We start from the raw sequence: 22,602 nt of genomic DNA, 5'->3' as shown, positions 1-22,602 counted from the left end.
CCAACGAATTTAATTGGCTGTAATTACAATTCAACAATTGAAACTAAACTAAAATCTTATCAAACTAAATTTTTTCTGAAGGCCATTGTACTAAATAATATTTTATATGAATTTAACTTGGCGAATTCGAATTTTTGTGGATTTTGTGAAAATGCAATTGAAGACCTATTTCACTAATTTTTTTATTGTCCAACCACCCAATATTTTTGGGCAAAAGTTAAATGGACATTTCGATCAACCATTGCTACAAAACCAACACAGTCAGGACTATTACCAAGTGTATTACAATTCGGGTAAAACAATGCACTTAGAATATTGCAATTCGTGATACGTACAAACAGTCCACGATACGGCGGACAACAGGTAAAAATTTGGTACGGCGAATAATTAAATGTGTGTACAACCTAGTTTTAGACCTAGTATATCTTTGTCATCTTTTCTAATTGTTCACTTGAGAAAATTGGGAACAATTATGTAACTTATTTAAGGTGAATCGAGGACGATACTTACATAAAGCCACCGTGGCGATTTCCAATAAAATAAGAGCACAATTAAAACCTAGGTTATAGGTTTTGAGGTTCAGTTTATACTTCACGCTTCTTTAACCCAGGACAATACTATTTTATTTTATATCGCATTTATCGCTACGCTGAATCGCATTTTAAAGGATCGCGTTATTGAACCAAGTCTTTTTAAGGTTTGGAACGGCTTTTATTGAATTTAAGCTATTTGCTACTCAGGAACGACTAATTGATGAAAAATCGGTACAAAATATTTTCAAATGTGAGAAAAAAGAAAATATTGTGTTTGAGATTATATATAATGTTTTCACCAAATTTTAGTTTGTCAAATGAAAACTGTCGGGCAATGTATAATAGGAAATTTTACACAGGTAAAAAGATTTTTAAGGATTTCAGTTAAAACTAGGATTGATATATAATTTTGCGGAAAAACGTAGAATTTAAAAATACCAACTTTTTTAACCATTCTTCGAGTTTAGACGCAAAAATTATAGAAAAGAAAGAAAGTGAAGACAATTTTAATCGTGACTTGGCATTGAAATATCTGCAGGTGTGAGGTTAAACATAACACTATCAGTTTCGTAGTATTCATATTCTGAATATTTAACTGCATAAGTAGTTAGAACAACAATAATAAAGTTCGGAAATTTTTTTTTTTTTCAAATTTATTTTTTACTTTATTTATTTCACATGTTCTATCTTGAAGCTACGATTTTATTTCTTTCAATATTATTCTATTAATATTAATTTTTGACACTTAATCATTTTTTATATAGACAGAGTAATCTCAAATACAAATTTATCAAAATTCAAATTTTATTATAAGGGTTTTGTAAATATTGTATATTAAATAAAAGAAGTAAAAAATTTATTCGACTGTTTATAGAAAGATTATTTGAAAGATTGTTTGAATATTACAGACTTTAGTTGCAGCTTATACAGCTTACATTATCAATATTACTGGAGATATCACTAACTAGTTTACTGTTTAGTTCCTCTTGTATTTCTGATCTGGGAAATTTAGTTTTCTTCTTGGGATCATTTACTGTTAGAATGCAGCCATGTTTATAGGAACAGAGTATATAAAGACGCACCTGACATGGATCTTTGAATAGAGATATTTGTTATTGTTTGACTTTGCATGAACACTTCATACTTTTATTTATCAGCAATAGCACGTCAATCGCGATCGACCGGTCTATCGCCACGGGTCTAGCAGTCGATCGCGTCTGATGTGAATTTTATTGAAATGCCCTTAAAAATTGTCTCAAACCATTTGTGTGTTTTGCAACAGGGAGAATACAGTAACTTTACATCCGGAAAATACAACATACACATACAGTATTTGAGTCTTGGCACGACCGATAAAGCACATTATCACGTAACAAATGCAAGTTTTTCCTCTGCCAAGGTTTAAAAATGAAGTGCCTAATATCGTGTGTCAATACCAAGGTTGCCATATTGGTTTTTTTAACGCCAAATTTCATTATTTTGGCTTTTTGGAAACACGTTTGGCGTCAGAATTTCCGTTTGGCTTTTTCTTGGCTTTTTTGATGTCCATTCTACTGTCTATTATTAAAATAATTCAAAATACAATACAGGTATTTATTGTGCAACAATAGCAATCTCAGCTACTCAACATTTAGATTTTCCCTTAACCACAATCAATCAAAAAGATGCCAACAATGACATACATGTGCTATCGATTAAATTGAACTATGAGGAAGTCTGACCTTGGTCAGACGAAACGTTACAGAGATATATTTGTCTTAGTGTGCAGCAAGACTATTGTATTGAATCACTTAAAATAATATACCAATTGCAGTTTCTGCAGTCGCTCAGACAGATGTTCAAGCAGCTTCGTTTTCTTAGTTTTGCATTTATCTTCCGAGGAGCTTTAGTTTGGTTGCGGTAATCAAAATTCTCGCAAACGACGTGATTATTTATATAGGCTAAAATCATTAGTAGACTATCTGTGCAAGCGGCATGTGATTAAATAATTTCATTAAAAACGACGTCTTCAAACATGTGAACAAGTTTATAATCGCCAACACTTCAAACCAATCATGAAAAAAATTCAATAGTAAAATATCGGGAGAATTTTCTGAGGAATATATATCGCATGTTAAAGTAGAAACTTCCTAAAGCGGTATACATGATGTATTGTATTCACCTGAATTGACAAAATACTGCTGTCTCTCTCTTTATCAGTAAAATATAGCAAAAAATGTAAATTTAACAAGTTTATTTAGAACAAGGCTGCTCAACCCGCGGCCCGCCAAACTGTTTATTGCGGCCCGCCTATAATGTTTGTAAGCAGACTTTTTAAATTTTCACTATTTTATATATCAATATATAGGCTTAAGTATGTTTCGTGATTTTGGTGTGATATTTCTGCCATCTATCTACATTCAAATGCCGGTTCAAATTATTACGTATGTGTCAAGTCTTGCACCCTGGTGGACATCGAAGTCAGTTTTTTTTTCTCGCAAAACTGTACGTTCTGTTCGAAGAACTCGAAAGATATTGTGTGATCACTGGGGACGAACGCTGAGCGCAATTATAGGTTATCGCAAAGGCAAAATGAAAAGTCAACAATATCTTTGGTTTTGTTATGTTTGCGTTAAATAAGATTTCGGAAATGTCTTCACTAAAGTCGTATCCGTCAATAATTCTGAGGAAGTTGACATTGCTACATATTAGTCACAAATTAGTATATATAGGCTATTCGTCCAGAAATCTTTGTAATGTCACTTCATTAAATACTTGTACAGGTGTTTCAAATTTTACAAAACGACCCACCTAACTTGATATTCCCGCGACATTGGCGCACATTATGCTTATTCAAACATTGACGCAGTATCATAGCTACTGAAAATGAATGAATAAAAACACTATAACGCAAATATTACACTCAATTTTGACGTGATGTGTGTGTGTTCGTCAAAAAACCGCAAGTGTGTTGTGTAATGAATCTAATGATTAATTCTTTGATCCGGTGGCCCGCGAGTGTCATCCACGCACGTGTTACCAGATATTCGAATAGTAAACTGCTATTCTAATATTTGACTTGATATTCGAATAATTTGCCAGCCCTGCACAGTAACCAGAAAGAAATTATTAACTTGATTGATTTTATGTTGATAAACTTGCCTTTCATGTGCTATTTAAATGACCTACACCGAAATCAGGACTTAGCTGGTATTAATGTTTGGTACAAACGATTGCGGCCAGCAACGAATTTCGTCACGTGAAAGTGGCCCGTGAGACGAAAAAGGTTCGGCCCGTCTGATTTGGAACAGGAAACAGGACATATATGCAGCATTATTATTTGTCCACTTTTGTAATTGACAAAAATATCAAAAGCTAGCACAAACAAAAGAAAGAAGTCAGTTACAGCCACATAGAGGGCTATAAATGAATAAAAACGCATAAATGAAGCAGGAAATCGAACAATTAAGAGAATGCAGTTTGAAGTTTTTTCCTAATATTTCACAAATTTTAGAATATATTTATAAAACATTATGACATTCAACGTATTTGTGGGAAGTATATTTCTAGGAATCATAATCACTGGCTGCGAAGCAAACAAGATTACAGAAGGTTTGCGACTGTTTCTTCTCGATATTCATTGCTTCACAAAAATGAGAGATAAGTTTCAATCGGGCAAAGCTTCTGATTTAAGAAGGATAAATGGTTGATTATATATAATATACTATATTTTATTGTCAATAACCCATGTGTGGACACCGAAACTATATCACAAAACTATGACTGAATTATTGTCATATCTATTGTTTTACAAGTATTTTTTTCTATCATATGCTCGCGACTGAAAAATATACATTAAAATATAAGTGGCTGTTTAGTAAGATAGCAAATCATTAACGAATCTCCTTTATGTTACGTCTATGGCTATCTAAGACAATATTCTCTAGTGGATCTCCGAGGTTAATGAACTCAGATAATAAAATGCAGCGTGAAGAATGGGGAAAAACTTTGTAAAATAATGTGGTATCTTCTCAAATAGACTATGCGGACGCGCAACGTACGGCAAATAAACTATATCTTTGGGAAACTGTCAAATCAATTTTCGGCCATTGTCTTCCATATGTTTTTTCAAGAATACATTCAAATGACGTGAACGTTCAGTCATTGTTATTTTTCATATCGTGCCCTACATCCACACAAATATGTTAGCGACTTTATCGAGTAACCTTATTTACTTTTACAACGAAATAGTTGTATTACAAAGTAAATCTTGTCATTTTCAGATATCACTCTGGATTACCCACAAGTACAGACAACATCTGGCCTCGTTACTGGAGCTACGACAGTTGAATCGAATGCATTTTGGGAGATTCCGTATGCTCAACCACCTTTGGGCAACTTAAGGTACTACAACCATTATATGTATGGATAATATGAGTCCAGTAAGAGTAAGACATAAGTGTATGATGTTCGGTATATATATATATATGAAAAACATTAATTTCTAAAATAAGTTCGGATAATAAGCATACTGAAATGCCATAACAGGAGCAAGTAAGTCGTGAAACAAATATTCTCATATCAATTGGCTGCTATATACACTTTTTTTTTGTCGTAAAATTCCTAATTATTTTTCCACATTGATATCTTCCTAGTTTTTGAATAGTCGATGAACATCATCGGCTATTTATTTCATAATAGTAGATAACGCAACAGATTTTGATTCGATTTTCATACAATATGTTCATTTAAAAGGATGTATTTGTCTATACGTTATTAATTTCTTGCGATATACTCGGTCTCTAACAAACCATTTTACTGATTCTGGCGGTAACCAACGGTATTTTTTAGTTTGGCCCTATCAGCTATAGTTTACAATTGTGTCGCTAACAACTCCGTTGCCAGAGATATAACATGTGTCATAGATGTCAAAGATATTCTTCTGTATTAAATTTCCCGTTTTAACAAAACTATTTAAAACATTCCGATTTCCTGCAATCATACATTGACTCATCCAATTTTTTTTTCCATTTCATACTACAGGTACCAGGCTCCAAAGCCGATAACGACCCCAAATAATGAAATAAATGGAACAAACAATAACTTTCTTCAATGTTATCAGTATGAAGAAGCTTGTGCTTTTGTTTCTGAAAATCGATGCCGGCTAAACGTAATCTAAATTTTTTTTGTTAACCAAAGGCATTATCCCATCAAAATATAAACAATAATTAATTAAGAAAAATTTAAACGCAACTTCATTTTGGTACATACCAATGACATTTTAGTACACATACCATTTTCATTGTTCAGTCAATCGAATATGATTGATTCATGATAAATTCATCATTAGAAGTAAAATGACAGAACCATATTGACATATTTTTGACAATTTCACATTTCTAATAACACAACTGACAACACAGATGATGTTTTAAAAATGAATCATCAACCCCAAGAATAAATGTGATAAATGGTCTAACTCTAGATGAAAGAAGACTGCCTTATATTGAACGTATTTACTCCGGCGTCTATGAATCTTAAAAATGCAACAAAACCACCATCTGAAAGGCTCCCCGTGCTCTTCTATATTCATGGTGGATTTTTCATTATCAATTCCGCGACACAGCCACGACATGATGGAAGAGAACTAGCGAATGTTACAGGAACCGTTGTAGTAACAATCAACTATCGCTTGGGTGAGGGGAGAAATTCATACTCAGCAATAAATGCAGTTCAATTGACATTTAAAAAATAAATTTAGAATTTGTTTAACGCTGTAAATAAAAACCTAACCGATCAATGCAATTAGAATATCTATCCAACAATATTTTGTAACGAAAAAATGTAGGGAAAGGGCACTTAGCAACAACTTCTGGTTTGGTGAGAGTATATAGTTTAGAACATATGATTGCTTTTTCAAACTTATTCCTTACACAATTCTTCCCGTGCTACTAATTGCAATATGCATAATGTGGGTTTTCAGTGAATATTAAGTCAATATAGGTTTCTCAAAGATAACAAAGTGATAAAATCTAGATAATTATACAGTTTAAAATCAACGTTATGTTCACATCAGGACCATTTGGATTTCTGAGTCATCAAGAAACGGGCCAGGATGACATAAAAGGAAACCAAGGTCTGAAAGACCAACAACTTGCTATGAGATGGGTTCAAGATAACATTGCTAACTTTGGAGGAGACAAAACTAAGGTTGAGTGTAGCCCACACTCTTAAATATATCAATAGCTAATTAATAACGTATTGGCACATGTATACACTGAAAACCTAGATTCTACGCTGAACTACCCATGTTGGCCAAATACCCATAATGAAGAAAATAAATAATATAATTGCTATATAATTTATGTCACACTTGTACTAAGGAAGATTTACAGTCATTAAAACATAGGAAAAAATTAAAAAATGATCGTAACTTTTCATGTGCTTTTCAGCCATTTTATTTTTTATTAATATAATACCTGAAAAACTATGAAATAGTTTAATATTATTCAATTTTTCAGAGCTTTTGTATTAACTTCATTTTTTGTTTTAAGCGATACGTTATGAACCATATCACCAAATTTTTAGTAGCGCCAATGAATATAGGAAATGGTGCAACTAACTATTTTCAGTGTTTTATAACTGCGAACCTAGAAATTTAACATCGAAATAGGACGAAAAAAATGACCAAGTCGTCGTAGAAAGTATTCACAAGAGGAAAACATCCAATTGCTGCTCTACTATTTTCATATTTTCAGTATATAATACGTTCATTTTACTTTTTATTTTATTTAATTAAGGTCACAATATTTGGTAACAGTGCTGGAGCCCAATCAGTCATGTTTCACACACTTTCCAACATTAGTAAAAATCTTTACACGAATTCAATTCAACAAAGTAATCCAGCTATTGCCTCATTTTACTATCCTTCACCGGAAATGTCACTGAGGATTACTAACAGATTGTTACAAAGTTTAGGATGTACCGGGGATGAAAGAGCTTGTTTGCTGTAGGTGAAACACTAGTTTAATTAAAACACTTTCAATAAAATTCAAATTTAGATGTTCAATTTTTTAGATAAAGATATTCCATAAGAATTGAAAAGTAGTGTAACGTATTATAAATTTCGTTTAATATTATTCATAGGCTAAATACAATTACTTAAAACATGAAAACAAATATCTAAAGCAAGGTATCAAGAATGAATAGCTTACGTTATATGGCGTCGCAGCAATTCAATGACTCCCATTAAAATTGAAAACATACAAATATAATGGTATACGATTTTAGTTTTGATGTTTTTTAATCAGAAATTCTACGCCGCAGACGATTGTCAATCAAACTACGCAAGTACAAAACTCAACTCAACATCAAGAAGGAAATTGGTTATATTCAATTGAAACTTATCTACCTGTAATTGACGGAGTCGAGTTCAAGGATTTGCCAATGAATTTATATAAAAGCGGTAAATGGAATTCTGATAAGGATATGATTATCGGCGTCACAACGGAAGAACAGGCAAATGATGCATATCTATATCCAAAAGATTTCAGCTTCGACGAGAAAGTGTTTTTGGTGAGTTCGTTTAGTATACCATAAACTAACTTTTTATTTTCCGATTGTTAGATCTTATATACGCAAACCTCTCCATTTCATTAGTAGTCATTTTTTTCCGTCATTCACCGCATGTAATAATTATGCAAACTTCAAATTTTAAAACATACCGTAATATCAAGAATTTAATGTTTCTCTGCTGTGCTTACATACTAATATCTCCATAATCATAATAATTTTTATAACAATATCAATGCATTGAAACCATCTAGCTGCTAGATATCACAACGTGAAGCTACAATCAATTATAGAAATTTAAAGCATGTCAATAAGTTCTTAAAAAAAAGGTTCTTGAAATCGTTTTGAGCATGATTTTCTAAATCCTGCATTGATTGATATTTCTTTGACGTTGAATATGTGACTGCTGACATCAAGTAATATTATTTGTTGAATATATTACTTTTAAGGATATGAACACAAATATCTTCGCCGATAAAGAAATCTCTAGTATTGTCGTCAATAAATACAAAGAGATTTATTTTACAAATTATGCAGATTTTCGTGCAACGTTCTCGAAAGAAATGACAGAATACATATTTCATTGCCCTAGCAGGCTCATGGCAAGGTATTAATTTGGTTATTTCGCAATATGTATAATTTATCGAATCAAAAATAGAAATGATCATAATATCCAGCAACCTTAGTCAAGCAGCAGATTAGCATAATACATGCAGGTAGTGAAAGAACCGGAAACTTTGATTAGATAAAATTTGATCCCTTATGATGAATCTTATGGTACAATGAGAGATGCCGTATAATACTAGTTCATTTTTGTAATTGTTTCAACTGTTACCCAACAATCTATTGATTTCTATTGACAGCAATGAACTGATTTCATTCCTTCTTGGACTTTAAGAATATATCAACCCACATTTTTCCCTCATAAAATTCATCTTTTTTGACTATTATACAAGATGACTTAGTTAGAGTTACCATTGTCACCTACCAATAAGCTGTATCACCACAGACAATTTTTGACAGATTAGCATCGCAAACAACTTCTGCCTCTGTATATTATTACGTCTTTGATGAGAAGATTCTCTCTGGAAAATGTGTTGAATATAATAGTGGAAATAAGACTGGATGTTACTTTGCTTTCCATGCGACAGAAATTGAGTTTATTTTTAGAACTTTTGATGACGTCAGGTAATATGTACTATTGTTTTCAATTCTAACAAATTTAACCTTTATACAATCAGATTTTTGTCAAATAAAGAATCAAAATGAGCATATATATGCGTGGGAGGTAATAAATCTGAATGTCGTTCTAAATTGAAATTTAATGATGTAATTTTAACATTTAATTAGACCGGACAATTATACTGAGAAGCATTTGTCGGTGGAGAATCAATTTAGCACGTATTGGGGCAGTTTTGTACGAACTGGAAATCCTTCGAGCGGCTTGAACAACTCTGTGGGGAGCTTTCCATCTTGGCCAAAATACAAATTTAGCAATGGTAATTATAATTATCACTTTAAATTTTTTTTGTTTGACTTTTCAATTAGTATGTATATCTCATTAGAATTCTTAAAATTGTTTCAAATATGCGACGTCGTCAAAAATGATGTATTTGCACCTTCATTCAAAAAGGAGAAAATCCCATGTCGTTTATGTTGTAAAAATGGCTTAACAATATAGAAGAATATTTTAATCTAATAAATTGTAACAGTCATTTAAACTGTTTGACAACCCTAACTTTGATATATTCCATGTGTAGCGCGTAGTATAATATCTGAGCCAAATCAGGTAAGTTTGCAAATTTTCGTCACATATATCCAAGCTTTTTGGTTTTCTGTTTTACGTTGTTGCAATGTGTGTATTGCACATTACCGTCCACCAAATATCGATCTCAAGGCATAATTCACAAAATCGAATCGCTCAGAACGATTTTAAAAGAAAAAAGAAAAAAAGAACTTAGTGACATGCTTTGGGATGCTATATTTGATTGTAGCTTTGCGTTGTAAAATGCTAGATGTCTTCTAGGCGTTAAGTACCATTTTACTGTGATTGAAGCGTATATTTGAATGCAGACAGAAACCAGTCGTGGTTGTATATGTACATCCATTCTCCATCCGGTGAAGTAAGACAGGGATTTCAGGATGAAATCTGTGATTTTTGGGATAGTAGTAACTACGGACAACTTGATCACGCGATGTCGACTGCAACAGAAACAGCGATATACACCACTACCGAAGAACAAAGTACAACTAGTCACGCAATGCACCCAATTCAACGTTCCTCCGTGACAGTTACAGCGTTGCTTTTTGGGACGTTAGTATGTGTCCTCACACAATGTTGATTATGAATTCTTTCATGAAAATGTTTTAGGATTAATTCGAACAATAATTGCATGTCACATTTATAGATTAGATTATGAAGTTAAATATAAAAACTAGATGATTGACATACAAAATATACTTTTATCAAATCAAAGTTATGAAGACAGAACTCAATATTTAGACATATTCATTTCAATCTAAATGGATTCAAAGGAGTCCTCACAGGTCCCATTTCAGCCTGCGGTTCAAAACAGTATCTCATGATCGCATCTTAAAATTCAGGTAAATTTTACCCGAATGTCTTATTGAGCTGTGCACGCCTTTGAATCAATAAGAATGAACGTCCTTGATGTGGGTGTTGGTATTTATATAAAAAGTGTTTCGTACCAAAATCTATTCTGAAATTTTAAAATGTCCAAGACAATGACTCCCATTGAAAAATTAATTAATTTTATGACAGAGAGTAATACTGCTTCTGAATATCCTAAGATTTGACTAAACATGTTCCATATTCAATTAAAATTACTATGTAACATATGCAATTTCCATGTAGCTTAGTTGGCCATGCGTAGTTCATCTTACTACGGGCATCAGTAAAAACACATTGGCGTTAAAATAATTTACTAAAAATTTTACCATCTACGTACAGTGACGGTCCGTGTTATCAATAAATTACTTCCCTGAGTTCCTCCTAATTTCAACTTGGTTGGTGTATATCTGTATATGCTCTATAACAGTGATATCCACCTTTTTTTACCGTGTTACACTTTTACAAACCTTACAGAGACCAATGTTTAATTATGCACAAAAAGTTTAAAAAAAAAATCAAAATCTAGGTGGTTGGTCAAGTCATTACAACTGAATATTTTATTTTTACAGCTAGAATCAATCCACGCTAAAGTTGTGTAAAAAACGCAAACACAATGTTAAGTTGGTGATCTCTACGTTCTAGTACAGTTTCGAAAATTTGGCCATAACGGGGTTTTAGATCTTTCCGTCATACATGCATACTGGACAAAGTTTTAGCTACACAGAAATAAAATTGGTTCAGTACTCATTTCAGATAGATATGTAGTGGATGGCATCCAAAAAGCTTCTTCATTCTACGCACTACATCGCTAAGCAATTGAAATCAGTTTACTCCGTGATGGCAATTGTGGAAGCATGAATAAGTCGTTGTGGAATTTCTCAGTGATTGAATCGGTAGGTGGCGCCCCATAGTTACTATGCAAAAGGGCAAGCCTTCAAATCTATCGCAGATTTATCTTGTGCCGCGAAATTAACAAATATAACAACTCGCACAGGAAGACACCAATATCTTCACAATGGAATAGCACGTAGACAAATATTACTGCATGGGTGCAACACAAAATTCTATTTCTGTTTATATGTTAGAAACCAAATATCCGAAATTTGTAGCCGAACATGAAATTGAAAAGATCTCGAACGCGGCATCCCACCCCACTATTAACTTCACTAACTATTAACTTTATCTGCAATCAATATACAGTTCTAAAATGATTACGAACAAATCAGTAGAATCCGTTCACCTAAAACAGCGGAAACATATGTGACGAAGGCGAAAAATTGACGAAAAAAAGAAAAAACAATCGATTAGTTAAGACTGCAATGTATAAACCACAAATCCGTGAATGAACGGTCAACGTCAAAGCAGCTAGTGCTACAGATAATATGCCAAACCCAAGTTATCGGTGAATCAGGCCGTTGAAATGGACAGTTTGATCACCTATTGCTACTAAACCAGCACAGTCAGGACTATTACCAAGCGTATTACAATTCGGGTAAAACAATGCAATTAGAATATAGCAGTTTGTGATACGTACAAACAGTCCACGATACGGACAACAGGTAAAAATTCGTTACAGCGAATAATTAAATGTATGTGCAACCTAGTTTCATATTGGATGAATCGTGAACAATGCAGCACTACCCCAATAACTGTTTTCGGCTTGGTATATCTTTGTCATCTTTTCTAATAGTTCACTTGAGAAAATTGGGAACAATTATGTAACTTATTTAGGTGAATCGAAGGTGAATCGAAGACAATACTTATGTAAAGCCATCGTGGCCGATTTCCAGAAAAATAAAAGCACAATTAAAATCTAGGTTATAGGTTTTGAGGTTCAGTTTATACTTCACGCTTCTTTAACCCAGGACAATACTATTTTATTTAATATAGCATTTATCGCTTGCCGGATCGCCTTTTAAAGGATCGCGTGATTGAAACAACTGTTCTTTAGGTTTGGAACGGCTAATATTCGGTTATACATCATTAAATCTTTTATTGAATTTAAGCTATTTGCTACTCACGAATGACTAATTGATGAAAAATCGGTACAAAATATTTTCAAATGTTAGAAAAAAGAAATTATTGTATTTGGGGTTATGTATAATGTTTTCACCCAATTTTAATTTTTCAAATGAAAACTGTCGAGCAATGTAGAATAGGAAATTTTACACGGATAAAAAGTTTTTTAGGGATTTCAAATAAAACTATGATTGATATACAATTTTACGGAAAAACGTAGAAATTAAAAAATACCAATTTTTTTAACGATTCTTTGAGTTTAGACGCAAAAAGAATAGAAAAGAAATAGAAAAGAAAGAATGTAAAGACAATTTTATTTGTGACTTGGCATCGAAATATCTGCAGATGTGAGGTTAAACAAAACACTATCAGTTTCGTAGTATTCATATTCTGAATATTTAACTGCATAGGTAGTTAGAACAACAATAATAAAATTCGGAAATTTTTTTTTTCAAATTTATTTTTTACTTTATTTATTTCACACGCTCTATCTTGAAGCTACGATTTCATTTCTTTCAATATTGTTCTATTAATATTAATTTATATAGACAGAGTAATCTCAAATACAAATTTATCAAAATTCAAATTTTATTATAAGGGTTTTGTAAATATTGTATATTAAATAAAATAAGTAAAAAGTTTATTCGACTGTTTATTGAACGATTATTTGTTCGAATATTACAGACTTTAGTTGCAGATTTTACAGCTTACATTATCAATATTACTGAATATATCACTAACTAGTTTACTGTTTAGTTCCTCTTGTATTTCTGATCTGGGAAATTTAGTATTCTTCTTGGGATCATTTACTGTTAGAATGCAGCCATGTTTATAAGAACAGAGTATATAAAGACACACCTGACATGGATCTTTGAATATATATATTTTTTATTGTTTGAATTGGAATGAACACTTCATATTTTCATTTATCAGCCATTAGTTAATATTTTTAATTGTACTTGGGAGGGAATTTTGTCACTTTTCTTTATTTATCATTAATGTTACACTTATATAGGCCAACACGTCAATCGCGATCGACCAGTCTATTGCCACGGGTCTAGCAGTCGATCGCGTCTGATGTGAATTTTATTGAAATGCCCTCAAAAATTGTCTCGAACCAGTTGTGTGTTTTGCAACAGGGAGAATGCAGTACTTTGCATGCGCGAAATACAACATAAACATGCAGTATTTGAGTCTGGGCACGCCCGGTAAAGCACATTATTACTTAACAAATGCAAGTTTTTCCGCTGCCAAGGTTTAAAAATGAAGTGCCTAATATCGTGTGGTATACCAGGGTTGCCATATTGGCTTTTTAATGCCAAATTTCACGATTTTGACTATTTTGAAACACATTTGGCGTCAGAATTCGTTTGGGTTTTTCATGGCTTTTTTGATGTCCATTCTACTGTCTATTATTAAAATAACTTAAAATACAATACAGGTATTTATTGTGCAACAATAGCAATCTCAGCTACTCAACATTTAGATTTTTTCTTAACCACAATCAATCAAAAAGAAGCCAACAATGACATACGTGTGCTATCGATTAAATTGAACTATGAAGAAGTCTGACCTTGGTCAGACGAAACGTTAAAGAGATATATTTGTGTTAGTGTGAAGCAAGACTATAGAATCACTTAGTGTTAGAATGACATAACAATTGCAGTTTCTGCAGTCGCTCAGTCAGATGTTTAAGCAGCTTCGTTTTCTTAGTTTTGCGTTACAAAGTTATTTGTCAGTTTTTAGTTATGTTTCCAAAAAATAGTTGCATTTTTCAATTCCGTAATTTTCATTTTTTCTTCCGAGGAGCTTTAGTTTGGTTGCGGTAATCAAAATTCTCGCAAACGACGTGATTATCATAGGCTAAAATCATCTATCAGTAGACTATCTGTGCAAGCGGCATGTGATTAAATAATTTTAGTAAAAACGACGTCTTCAAACCTGTGAACCAGTTTATAATCGCCAACACTTCAAACCAATCATGAAAAAAATTCAATACTAAAATAACGGGAGAATTTTCTGAGGAATATATATCACATGTTAAAGTAGAAACTTCCTGAAGCGATATACATGATGTATTGTATTCACCTGAATCGACAAAATAGTTTTGTCTCTCTATCAGTAAAATATAGTAAAAAATGTAAATTTAACAAGTTTATTTAGAACAAGGCTGCCCAACCCGCGGCCCGCCAAACTGTTTTTTGCGGCCCGCCTATAATGTTTGTAAGCAGACTTTTTAAATTTTCACTATTTTATATATCAATATATACTATATATAGGCTTAAGTATGTTTCGTGATTTTAGTGTGATTATTTCTGCCATCTATCTACATTCAAATGCCGGTTCATATTAGTACGTATATGTGTCAAGTCTTGCACCCTGGTGGACATCGAAGTCAGTTTTTTTTTTCTCTCGCAAAACTGTACGTTCTGTTGGACAAACTCGAAACATATTGTGTGATCACTGGGGACGAACACTGAGCGCAATTATAGGTTATCGCAAACGTAAAATAAAAAGTCAACAATATCTTTGGTTTTGTTATGTTTGGGTTAAATAAGATTTCGGAAATGTCTTCACAAAAGTCGTGTCCGTCAATAATTCTGAGGAAGTTGACATTGCTACATATTAGTCACAAATTAGTATATATAGGCTATTCGTCCAGAAATCTTTGTAATGTCACTTCATTAAATACTTGTACTGGTGTTTCAAATTTTACAAAACGGCCCGCCTAAACTTGATATAACCGCGACATTGGCGCACATTATGCTCATTTAAACATTGAAGCAGTATCATAGCTACTGAAAATGAATGAATAAAAACACTATAACGCAAATATTACACTCAATTTTGACGTGATGCGTGTGTGTTCGTCAAAAAACCGCAAGTGTGTTGTGTAATGAATCTAATGATTAATTCTTTGATCCGGCGGCCCGCGAGTGTCATCCACGCACGTGTTAATAAATATTCGAATAGTAAACTGCTATTCTAATATTCGACATGATATTCGAATAATTTGCCAGCCCTGCACAGTAACAAGAAAGCAATTATTAACTTGATTGATTTTATGTTGATAAACTTGCCTTTCATGTGCTATGTAATTGACCTACACCGAAATCAGGACTTAGCTGGTATTAATGTTTGGTACAAACGTCTGCGCCAGCAACGAATTTCGTCACGTGAAAGTGGCCCGCGAGACGAAAAAGGTTCGGCAGGCCTGATCTAGAACATGAAACAAGACATATACGAGCATTATTATTTGTCCACTTTTGTAATTGACGAAAATATCAGAAGCTAGCACAAACAAAAGAAATAAGTCAGCTACAGCCACATAGAGGGCTATTAAATGAATAAAAACGCATAAATGAAGCAGGAAATCGAACAATTAATAGAACACAGTTTGAAATGTTTTTCCTAATATTTCACAAATTTTAGAATATATCTATAAAACATTATGACATTCAACGTATTTGTGGGAAGTATATTTTTAGGAATCATAATAACTGGCTGCGAAGCAAACAAGATAACAGAAGGTTTGCGACTGTTTCTTCTCGATATTCATTGCTTCACAAAAATGAGAGATAAGCTTCAATCAGGCAAAGCTTCTGATTTGGGAAGGATTAATGGTTGATTATATATAATATACTAAATTTTATTGTCAATAACCCATGTGTGGACATCGAAACTATATCACAGAACTATGACTAAATTATTGTCAGATTTATTATTTTACAACTATTTTTTCCTATTATATGCTCGCGACTGAAAAATATCCATAAAAATATAAGTGGCTGTTTAGTAAGATAGCAAATTATTAACGAATCTCCTTTATGTTACGTCTATGGCTATCTAAGACAATATTCTCTAGTGGATCTCCGAGATTAATGGAGTCAGATAATAAATTGCAGCGTGAAGAATGGGTAAAAACTTTGTAAAATAATGTAGTATCTTCTCAAATAGGCTATGCGGACGCGCATCCTACGGCAAATAAACTATATCTTTGGGAAACTGTCAAATCAATCTTCGGCCATTGTCTTTCATATGTTTTTTCAAGAATACTTTCAAATGACGTGAACGTTGAGTCATCTCATCGTTATTTTTCATATGGTGCCCTAAATCCACGCAAATATGTTAGCGACTTTATCGAGTAATCTTATTTACTTTTACGACGAAATAGTTGTATTACAAAGGAAATCTTGTCATTTTCAGATATCACTCTGGATTACCCACAAGTACAGACAACATCTGGCCTCGTTACTGGAGCTACGACAGTTGAATCGAATGCATTTTGGGAGATTCCGTATGCTCAACCACCTTTGGGCAACTTAAGGTACTACAACCACCATATGTATGGGTAATATGAGTCCAGTAAGAGTAAGACATAAGTGTATGATGTTCGGTATATATATATATATATGAAAAACATTAATTTTTAAAATAAGTTCGGATAATAAGCATACTGAAATGCCATAACAGGAGCAAGTAAGTCGTGAAACAAATATTCTCATGTCAATTGGCTGCTATATACACTTTCTTTTTGTCGTAAAATTCCTAATTATTTTTCCCCATTGATATCTTCCTAGTTTTTGAATATTCGATGAATATCATCGGGTATTTATTTCATAATAGTTGATAACGCAACAGATTTTGATTCGATTTTCATACAATATGTTCATTTGAAATGATGTATATGTCTATACGTTATTAATTTCTTGCGATATACTCGGTCTCTAACTAACCATTTTACTGATTCTGGCGGTAACCAACGGTATTTTATAGTTTGGCCCTATCAGCTATAGTTTACAATTGTGTCGCTAACAACTCCGTTGCCAGAGATATAGCATGTGTCATAGATGTCAAAGATATTCTTCTGTATTAAATTTCCCGTTTTAACAAAACTATTTAAAACATTTCGATTTCCTGCAATCATACATTGACTCATCCATTTTTTTTTCTATTTCATACTACAGGTATCAAGCTCCAAAACCGATAACGACCCCAAATAAGGAAATAAATGGAACAAACAATAACTTTCTTCAATGTTATCAGTATGAAGAAGCTTGTGCTTTTGTTTCTGAAGATCGATGCCGGCTAAACGTAATCTAAAAGTTTTTGTTTTATTAAAGGCATTATCCTATCAAAAATAAACAATAATAAAATAAAAAAAATAAAAAATTAACGCAACTTCATTTTGGTACATACCAATGACATTTTAGTACACATACCATTTTCCTTGTTCTGTCAACCAAATATGAGTGATTCATGAAAATTTAGAAGTATAATGACTGAACTATATTGACATATTTTTGACGATTTCACATTTCAAATAACATAATTGACAACACAGTTGATGGTTTAAAAATGAATCATCAACCTAAGAATAAATGGGATAAATGGTCTAACTCTAGATGAAAGAAGACTGCCTTATATTGAACGTATTTACTCCGGCGTCTATGGATCTTAAAAATGCAACAAAACCACCGTCTGAAAGGATTCCTGTGCTCTTCTATATTCATGGTGGATTTTTCATTATCAATTCCGCGACACAACCACGACATGATGGAAGAGAACTAGCAAATGTTACAGGAACCGTTGTAGTAACAATCAACTATCGCTTGGGTGAGGGGAGAACTTCACTCAGCAATAAATGCATTTCAATTGATATTTAAAAAAAATAAATTTAGAATTTGTTTAACGCTGTAAACGAAAACCTAATCGATCAATGCAATTAGGATATCTTTCCAACATTATTTTCAACAAATTCAGTTTACTCGCACGTAAACAGGTCTCTAAAAAAGCATTGGTGAAATATGCTAACTGTCGTTGAATGGGTAATTGGTGGACATTTAAATTTAAAAAATTTGGTTGATTTAATTAGTAGAATTTGCATTCTAGCAATCATATATATCCCAAGGTAGGTATCGTAAATCAGTCAATAAAGATTCAAATAATAAGCTAAGGGATTAGATCGAGCTTCATGTTATTCTAATGATATTGGGTCAAACTGTTGTCAATTTATGTGTACATAACTATGTCCCAGTAGTCAATGCTCTATCTCAGAGTAAAATTCTTTTATAATTCTTTTTTATTTTATTGTTGTTTCACGAAAACTGTGTTAACTTGATATAATATAGAATTGATATCAAAAATGTCAACAACATTCTGATCAAATAAAATAGAAGTATCTCATCTCGCCAGTAACTCAACAACATCTATTTGATTTGGCTACCTGCCAGTGAGCACGCGCAAAAAAGTTTATCCTCATTACTATTTAGCATGTTTGTCCAAAATATTTTGTCAATGATTTAAGATTGTCATTGTAACAAAAAAAGGTAGGGAAAGGGCACTTAGCAGAAACTTCTGGTTTGGTGAGAAAAATATTACCTGAAAGTATCTCGCAAAGTATATAGTTTAGAATATATGATTGCTTCTTCAAACTCATTCCTTACCAATTCTTTCTGTGCTACTAATTGCAATATGCATAATGTGAGTTTTTAGTAAATATAAAGTCAATATAAGTTTATTAAAGATAACAAAAGTGATAAAATTTAGATAATTGTACAGTTTAAAATCAACGTAATGTTCACATTAGGACCATTTGGATTTCTGAGTCATCAACAAACGGGCCAGGATGACATAAAAGGAAACCAAGGTCTGAAAGATCAACAACTTGCTATGAGATGGGTTCAAGATAACATTGCTAACTTTGGAGGAGACAAAACTAAGGTTAATTGTAGCCCATACTCTTAAATATATCAATAGGTAGTTAATAACATATTGGCACATGCATGTATACTGAAAACATTCTACGCTGATCTACCCAAGTTGGCCAAATACCCATGATAAAGAAAATAAATAATATAAACAAACGATATATAATTCATGTCACACTTGTAGTAAGGAAGATTTACAGTCATTAAAACATGGAAAAAAATAAAAAATGATTGTAACTTTCCATGTGCTATTCAGCCATTTTATTGTTTATTGATATGATATCGAAAAAGCTATGAAATAGTTTAATAGTATTCAATTTTTCAGAGCTAAACATTGTATATATATCTTTTATATTAACTTCACTTTTTGTTTGAAGCGATACGTTAAAAACCATATCCCCAAATTTTTAGTAGCGCCAATGAGTATAGATAATGGTGAAACTAACTATTTTCAATGTTTTATAACTGCGAACCTAGAAATTTAAAATCCAAATAATACGAAAAAAATGTCCAAGTCGTCGTAGAAAGTATACACAAAACGAAAACGTCCAATTGCTGCTCTGCTATTTTCCTATATTTAGTATATAATACATTCATTTTACTTTTTATTTTATTTTATTAAGGTCGCGATATTTGGTAACAGTGCTGGAGCCCAATCAGTCATGTTTCACACACTTTCCAACATCAGTAAAAATCTTTACACGAATTCAATTCAACAAAGTAATCCAGCTGCTGCTTCATTTTACTATCATTCACCGGAAATGTCACTGAGGATTACTAACAGATTGTTACAAAGTTTAGGATGTACTGGAGATGAAAGAGCCTGTCTGCTGTATGTGAAACACTCGTTTAATTCAAACACTTTCAATAAATATCAAATTTAAATGTTCAACAAAGTCAAGTATGATGAATTAATTTTTTTTTAGATAAAGATATTCTATGAGAATTGAAAATTAGTGTAACGTATTATAAATTTCGTATAATATTATCTATAGGCTAAATACAATTACTTACAACATGAAAACAAAACTCTAAAGCAAGCTATCATGAATGAATAGCTTGCGTTATATGGCGCAATTCAATGATTCCCATTAAATTTTAGTTTTGATGTTTTATAATCAGAAATTCTGCGCCCCAGACGATTGTCAATCAAACTACGCAAGTACAAAACCCAACTCACCAGGAAGAAGAAAATTCAGTTAAAGGATATTCAATTGAATCTTATCTACCTGTAATTGACGGAGTCGAGTTCAAGGATTTGCCAATGAATTTATATAAAAGCGGTAAATGGAATTCTGATAAGGATATGATTATCGGCGTTACAACGGAAGAGCAGGAAAATGATGCATATCTATATCCAAAAGATTTCAGCTTCGACGAGAAAGTGTTTTTGGTGGGTTATTTATGTATACCTTAAATTAACTTTTTTATTTTCCGATTGTTAGACCTTATATACGCAAACCTCTTCATTTCATTACTAGTCATTTTTTCAGATATTCACCGCATGTAATAATTATGCAAACTTCAAATTTTAAACCATACCGTAATATCAAGAATTTAATGTTTCACTGCTGTGCTTACATACTAATATCTCCATAATTATAATAATTTTTATAACACTATTAATGCATTGAAACCATCTTACTATTAGATATCACAACGTGAAGCTACAATCAATTATAGAAATTTAAAGCATGTCAATCAGTTCTTAAAAAAAATTTCTTAAAATCGTTTTGAGCAAGATTTTCTAAATCATGCATTGATTGATATTTTTTTGACGTTGTATATGTGGCTGCTGACATCAAGTAATATTATTTGTTGAATATATTTTATTTTTAAGGATATGAACACGAATATCTTCGCCGATAAAGAAATATCTAGTATTGTCGTCAATAAATACAAAGAGATTTATTTTACAAATTATGCAGATTTTCGTGCAACGTTCTCAAAAGAATTGACTGAATACATATTTCATTGCCCTAGCAGGCTGATGGCAAGGTATTAATTTGTTTATTTCGCAATATGTATAATTTATCGAATCAAAAATAGAAATGATCATAATATCCAGCAACTTTAGTGAAGCAGCAGATTAGCATAATACATGCACGCAGTGAAAGAACCGTAAACTTTGATCAGATAAAATTTGATCATTTATGATGAATCTTATAGTATAGAGATGCCGTATAATACTAGTTCATTTTTGTAACTGTTTCAACTGTTACCCAACAATCTGTAACTGATTTCATTTCTTCTTAGATTTTAGGAATATATCAACCCACAATTTTCCCTCATGAAATTCATCTTTTTTGATTACCTCTATTATACATGGTGACTTAGTTAGAGTTACCATTGTTACCTACCAATAAGCTGTATCACCACAGACAATTTATGACAGATTAGCATCGCAAACAACTTCTGCCTCTGTATATTATTACGTCTTTGATGAGAAGATTCTCTCTGGAAAATGTGTTGAATATAATAATGGAAATGAGACTGGATGTTACTTTGCTTTCCATGAGGCAGAAATTGAGTTTATTTTTAGGACTTTTGATCAAGTCAGGTAATATGTACTATTGTTTTCAATTCTAACAAATATAACCTTTACGGTCAGATTTTTGTCAAATAAAGAATCAAATAGAGCATATATATGCGTGGGAGGTAATAAATCTGAATGTCGTTCTAAATTGAAATCTAATGATGTAATTTTAACATTTAATTAGACCGGACAATTATACTGAGAAGCATTTGTCGGTGGAGAATCAATTTAGCACGTATTGGGGCAGTTTTGTACGAACTGGAAATCCTTCGAGCGGCTTGAACAACTCTATGAGGAGCTTTCCATCTTGGCCAAAATACAAATTTAGCAATGGTAATTATAATTATCACTTTAAAATTTTTTGGTTTGCCTTTTTAATTAGTATGTATATCTCATTGGAATTCTTAAAATTGTTTCAAATACGCGACGTCGTCAAAAATGATGTATTTGCACCTTCATTCAAAAAAGAGAAAATCCCATGTCGCTTATGTTGAGAAAATAGCTTAACAATATAGAAGATTATTTCAATCTAATAAATTGTAACAGTCATTTAAACTGTTTGACAAGCCTAACTTTGATATATTCCATGTGTGGTGCGTAGTATAATATCTGTGCCAAATC

General features: G+C 32.3%; 3 protein-coding genes across 3 annotated transcripts; all 3 read left to right on the top strand.

The window, feature by feature from the left end:
- The first annotated feature begins 4,025 nt into the window (after positions 1-4,025).
- Positions 4,026-10,631, top strand: LOC120330056 (crystal protein-like). The gene is made up of 11 exons (XM_039396869.2): positions 4,026-4,124; positions 4,796-4,916; positions 5,556-5,682; positions 5,998-6,208; positions 6,589-6,722; positions 7,313-7,521; positions 7,823-8,087; positions 8,534-8,691; positions 9,108-9,272; positions 9,435-9,583; positions 10,158-10,631. Exons 1-11 carry the CDS (start codon positions 4,046-4,048, stop codon positions 10,424-10,426), a joined length of 1,887 nt encoding a protein of 628 aa, XP_039252803.2. The 5' UTR covers positions 4,026-4,045; the 3' UTR covers positions 10,427-10,631.
- Positions 10,632-16,186: 5,555 nt separating this feature from the next.
- Positions 16,187-20,513, top strand: LOC144430586 (para-nitrobenzyl esterase-like). The gene is made up of 5 exons (XM_078118603.1): positions 16,187-16,265; positions 16,942-17,062; positions 17,703-17,829; positions 18,141-18,351; positions 19,325-20,513. Exons 1-5 carry the CDS (start codon positions 16,187-16,189, stop codon positions 19,480-19,482), a joined length of 696 nt encoding a protein of 231 aa, XP_077974729.1. The 3' UTR covers positions 19,483-20,513.
- LOC144430585 (crystal protein-like) lies at positions 20,108-22,009 on the top strand. The gene is made up of 4 exons (XM_078118602.1): positions 20,108-20,277; positions 20,568-20,838; positions 21,286-21,443; positions 21,841-22,009. The coding sequence occupies exons 1-4, from the start codon at positions 20,108-20,110 to the stop codon at positions 22,007-22,009; spliced, it is 768 nt and encodes a 255-aa protein (XP_077974728.1).
- The last annotated feature ends 593 nt before the right edge of the window (positions 22,010-22,602 follow it).

Source organism: Styela clava, chromosome 12, assembly GCF_964204865.1.
Source record: "Styela clava chromosome 12, kaStyClav1.hap1.2, whole genome shotgun sequence".
NCBI classification, from domain to species: domain Eukaryota; kingdom Metazoa; phylum Chordata; class Ascidiacea; order Stolidobranchia; family Styelidae; genus Styela; species Styela clava.
The sequence above is the reverse complement of the archived record's forward strand: the minus strand, read 5'-3'. Positions and strand labels throughout refer to the sequence as shown.

Excerpts from the sequence above, each read along its gene's own strand:
- LOC120330056 (XM_039396869.2), top strand. The coding sequence starts at position 4,046 with ATGACATTCAACGTATTTGTGGGAAGTATATTTCTAGGAATCATAATC. Across the intron at positions 7,522-7,822 it reads GATGAAAGAGCTTGTTTGCT|AAATTCTACGCCGCAGACGA; the intron begins GTAGGTGAAACA and ends TTTTTTAATCAG. Across the intron at positions 8,692-9,107 it reads CCTAGCAGGCTCATGGCAAG|ATTAGCATCGCAAACAACTT; the intron begins GTATTAATTTGG and ends AATTTTTGACAG.
- LOC144430586 (XM_078118603.1), top strand. The coding sequence starts at position 16,187 with ATGACATTCAACGTATTTGTGGGAAGTATATTTTTAGGAATCATAATA. Across the intron at positions 16,266-16,941 it reads AGCAAACAAGATAACAGAAG|ATATCACTCTGGATTACCCA; the intron begins GTTTGCGACTGT and ends TGTCATTTTCAG. Across the intron at positions 17,830-18,140 it reads AAGATCGATGCCGGCTAAAC|ATGAAAGAAGACTGCCTTAT; the intron begins GTAATCTAAAAG and ends GTCTAACTCTAG.
- LOC144430585 (XM_078118602.1), top strand. The coding sequence starts at position 20,108 with ATGTTTCACACACTTTCCAACATCAGTAAAAATCTTTACACGAATTCA. Across the intron at positions 20,839-21,285 it reads TCGACGAGAAAGTGTTTTTG|GATATGAACACGAATATCTT; the intron begins GTGGGTTATTTA and ends TTTATTTTTAAG. Across the intron at positions 21,444-21,840 it reads CCTAGCAGGCTGATGGCAAG|ATTAGCATCGCAAACAACTT; the intron begins GTATTAATTTGT and ends AATTTATGACAG.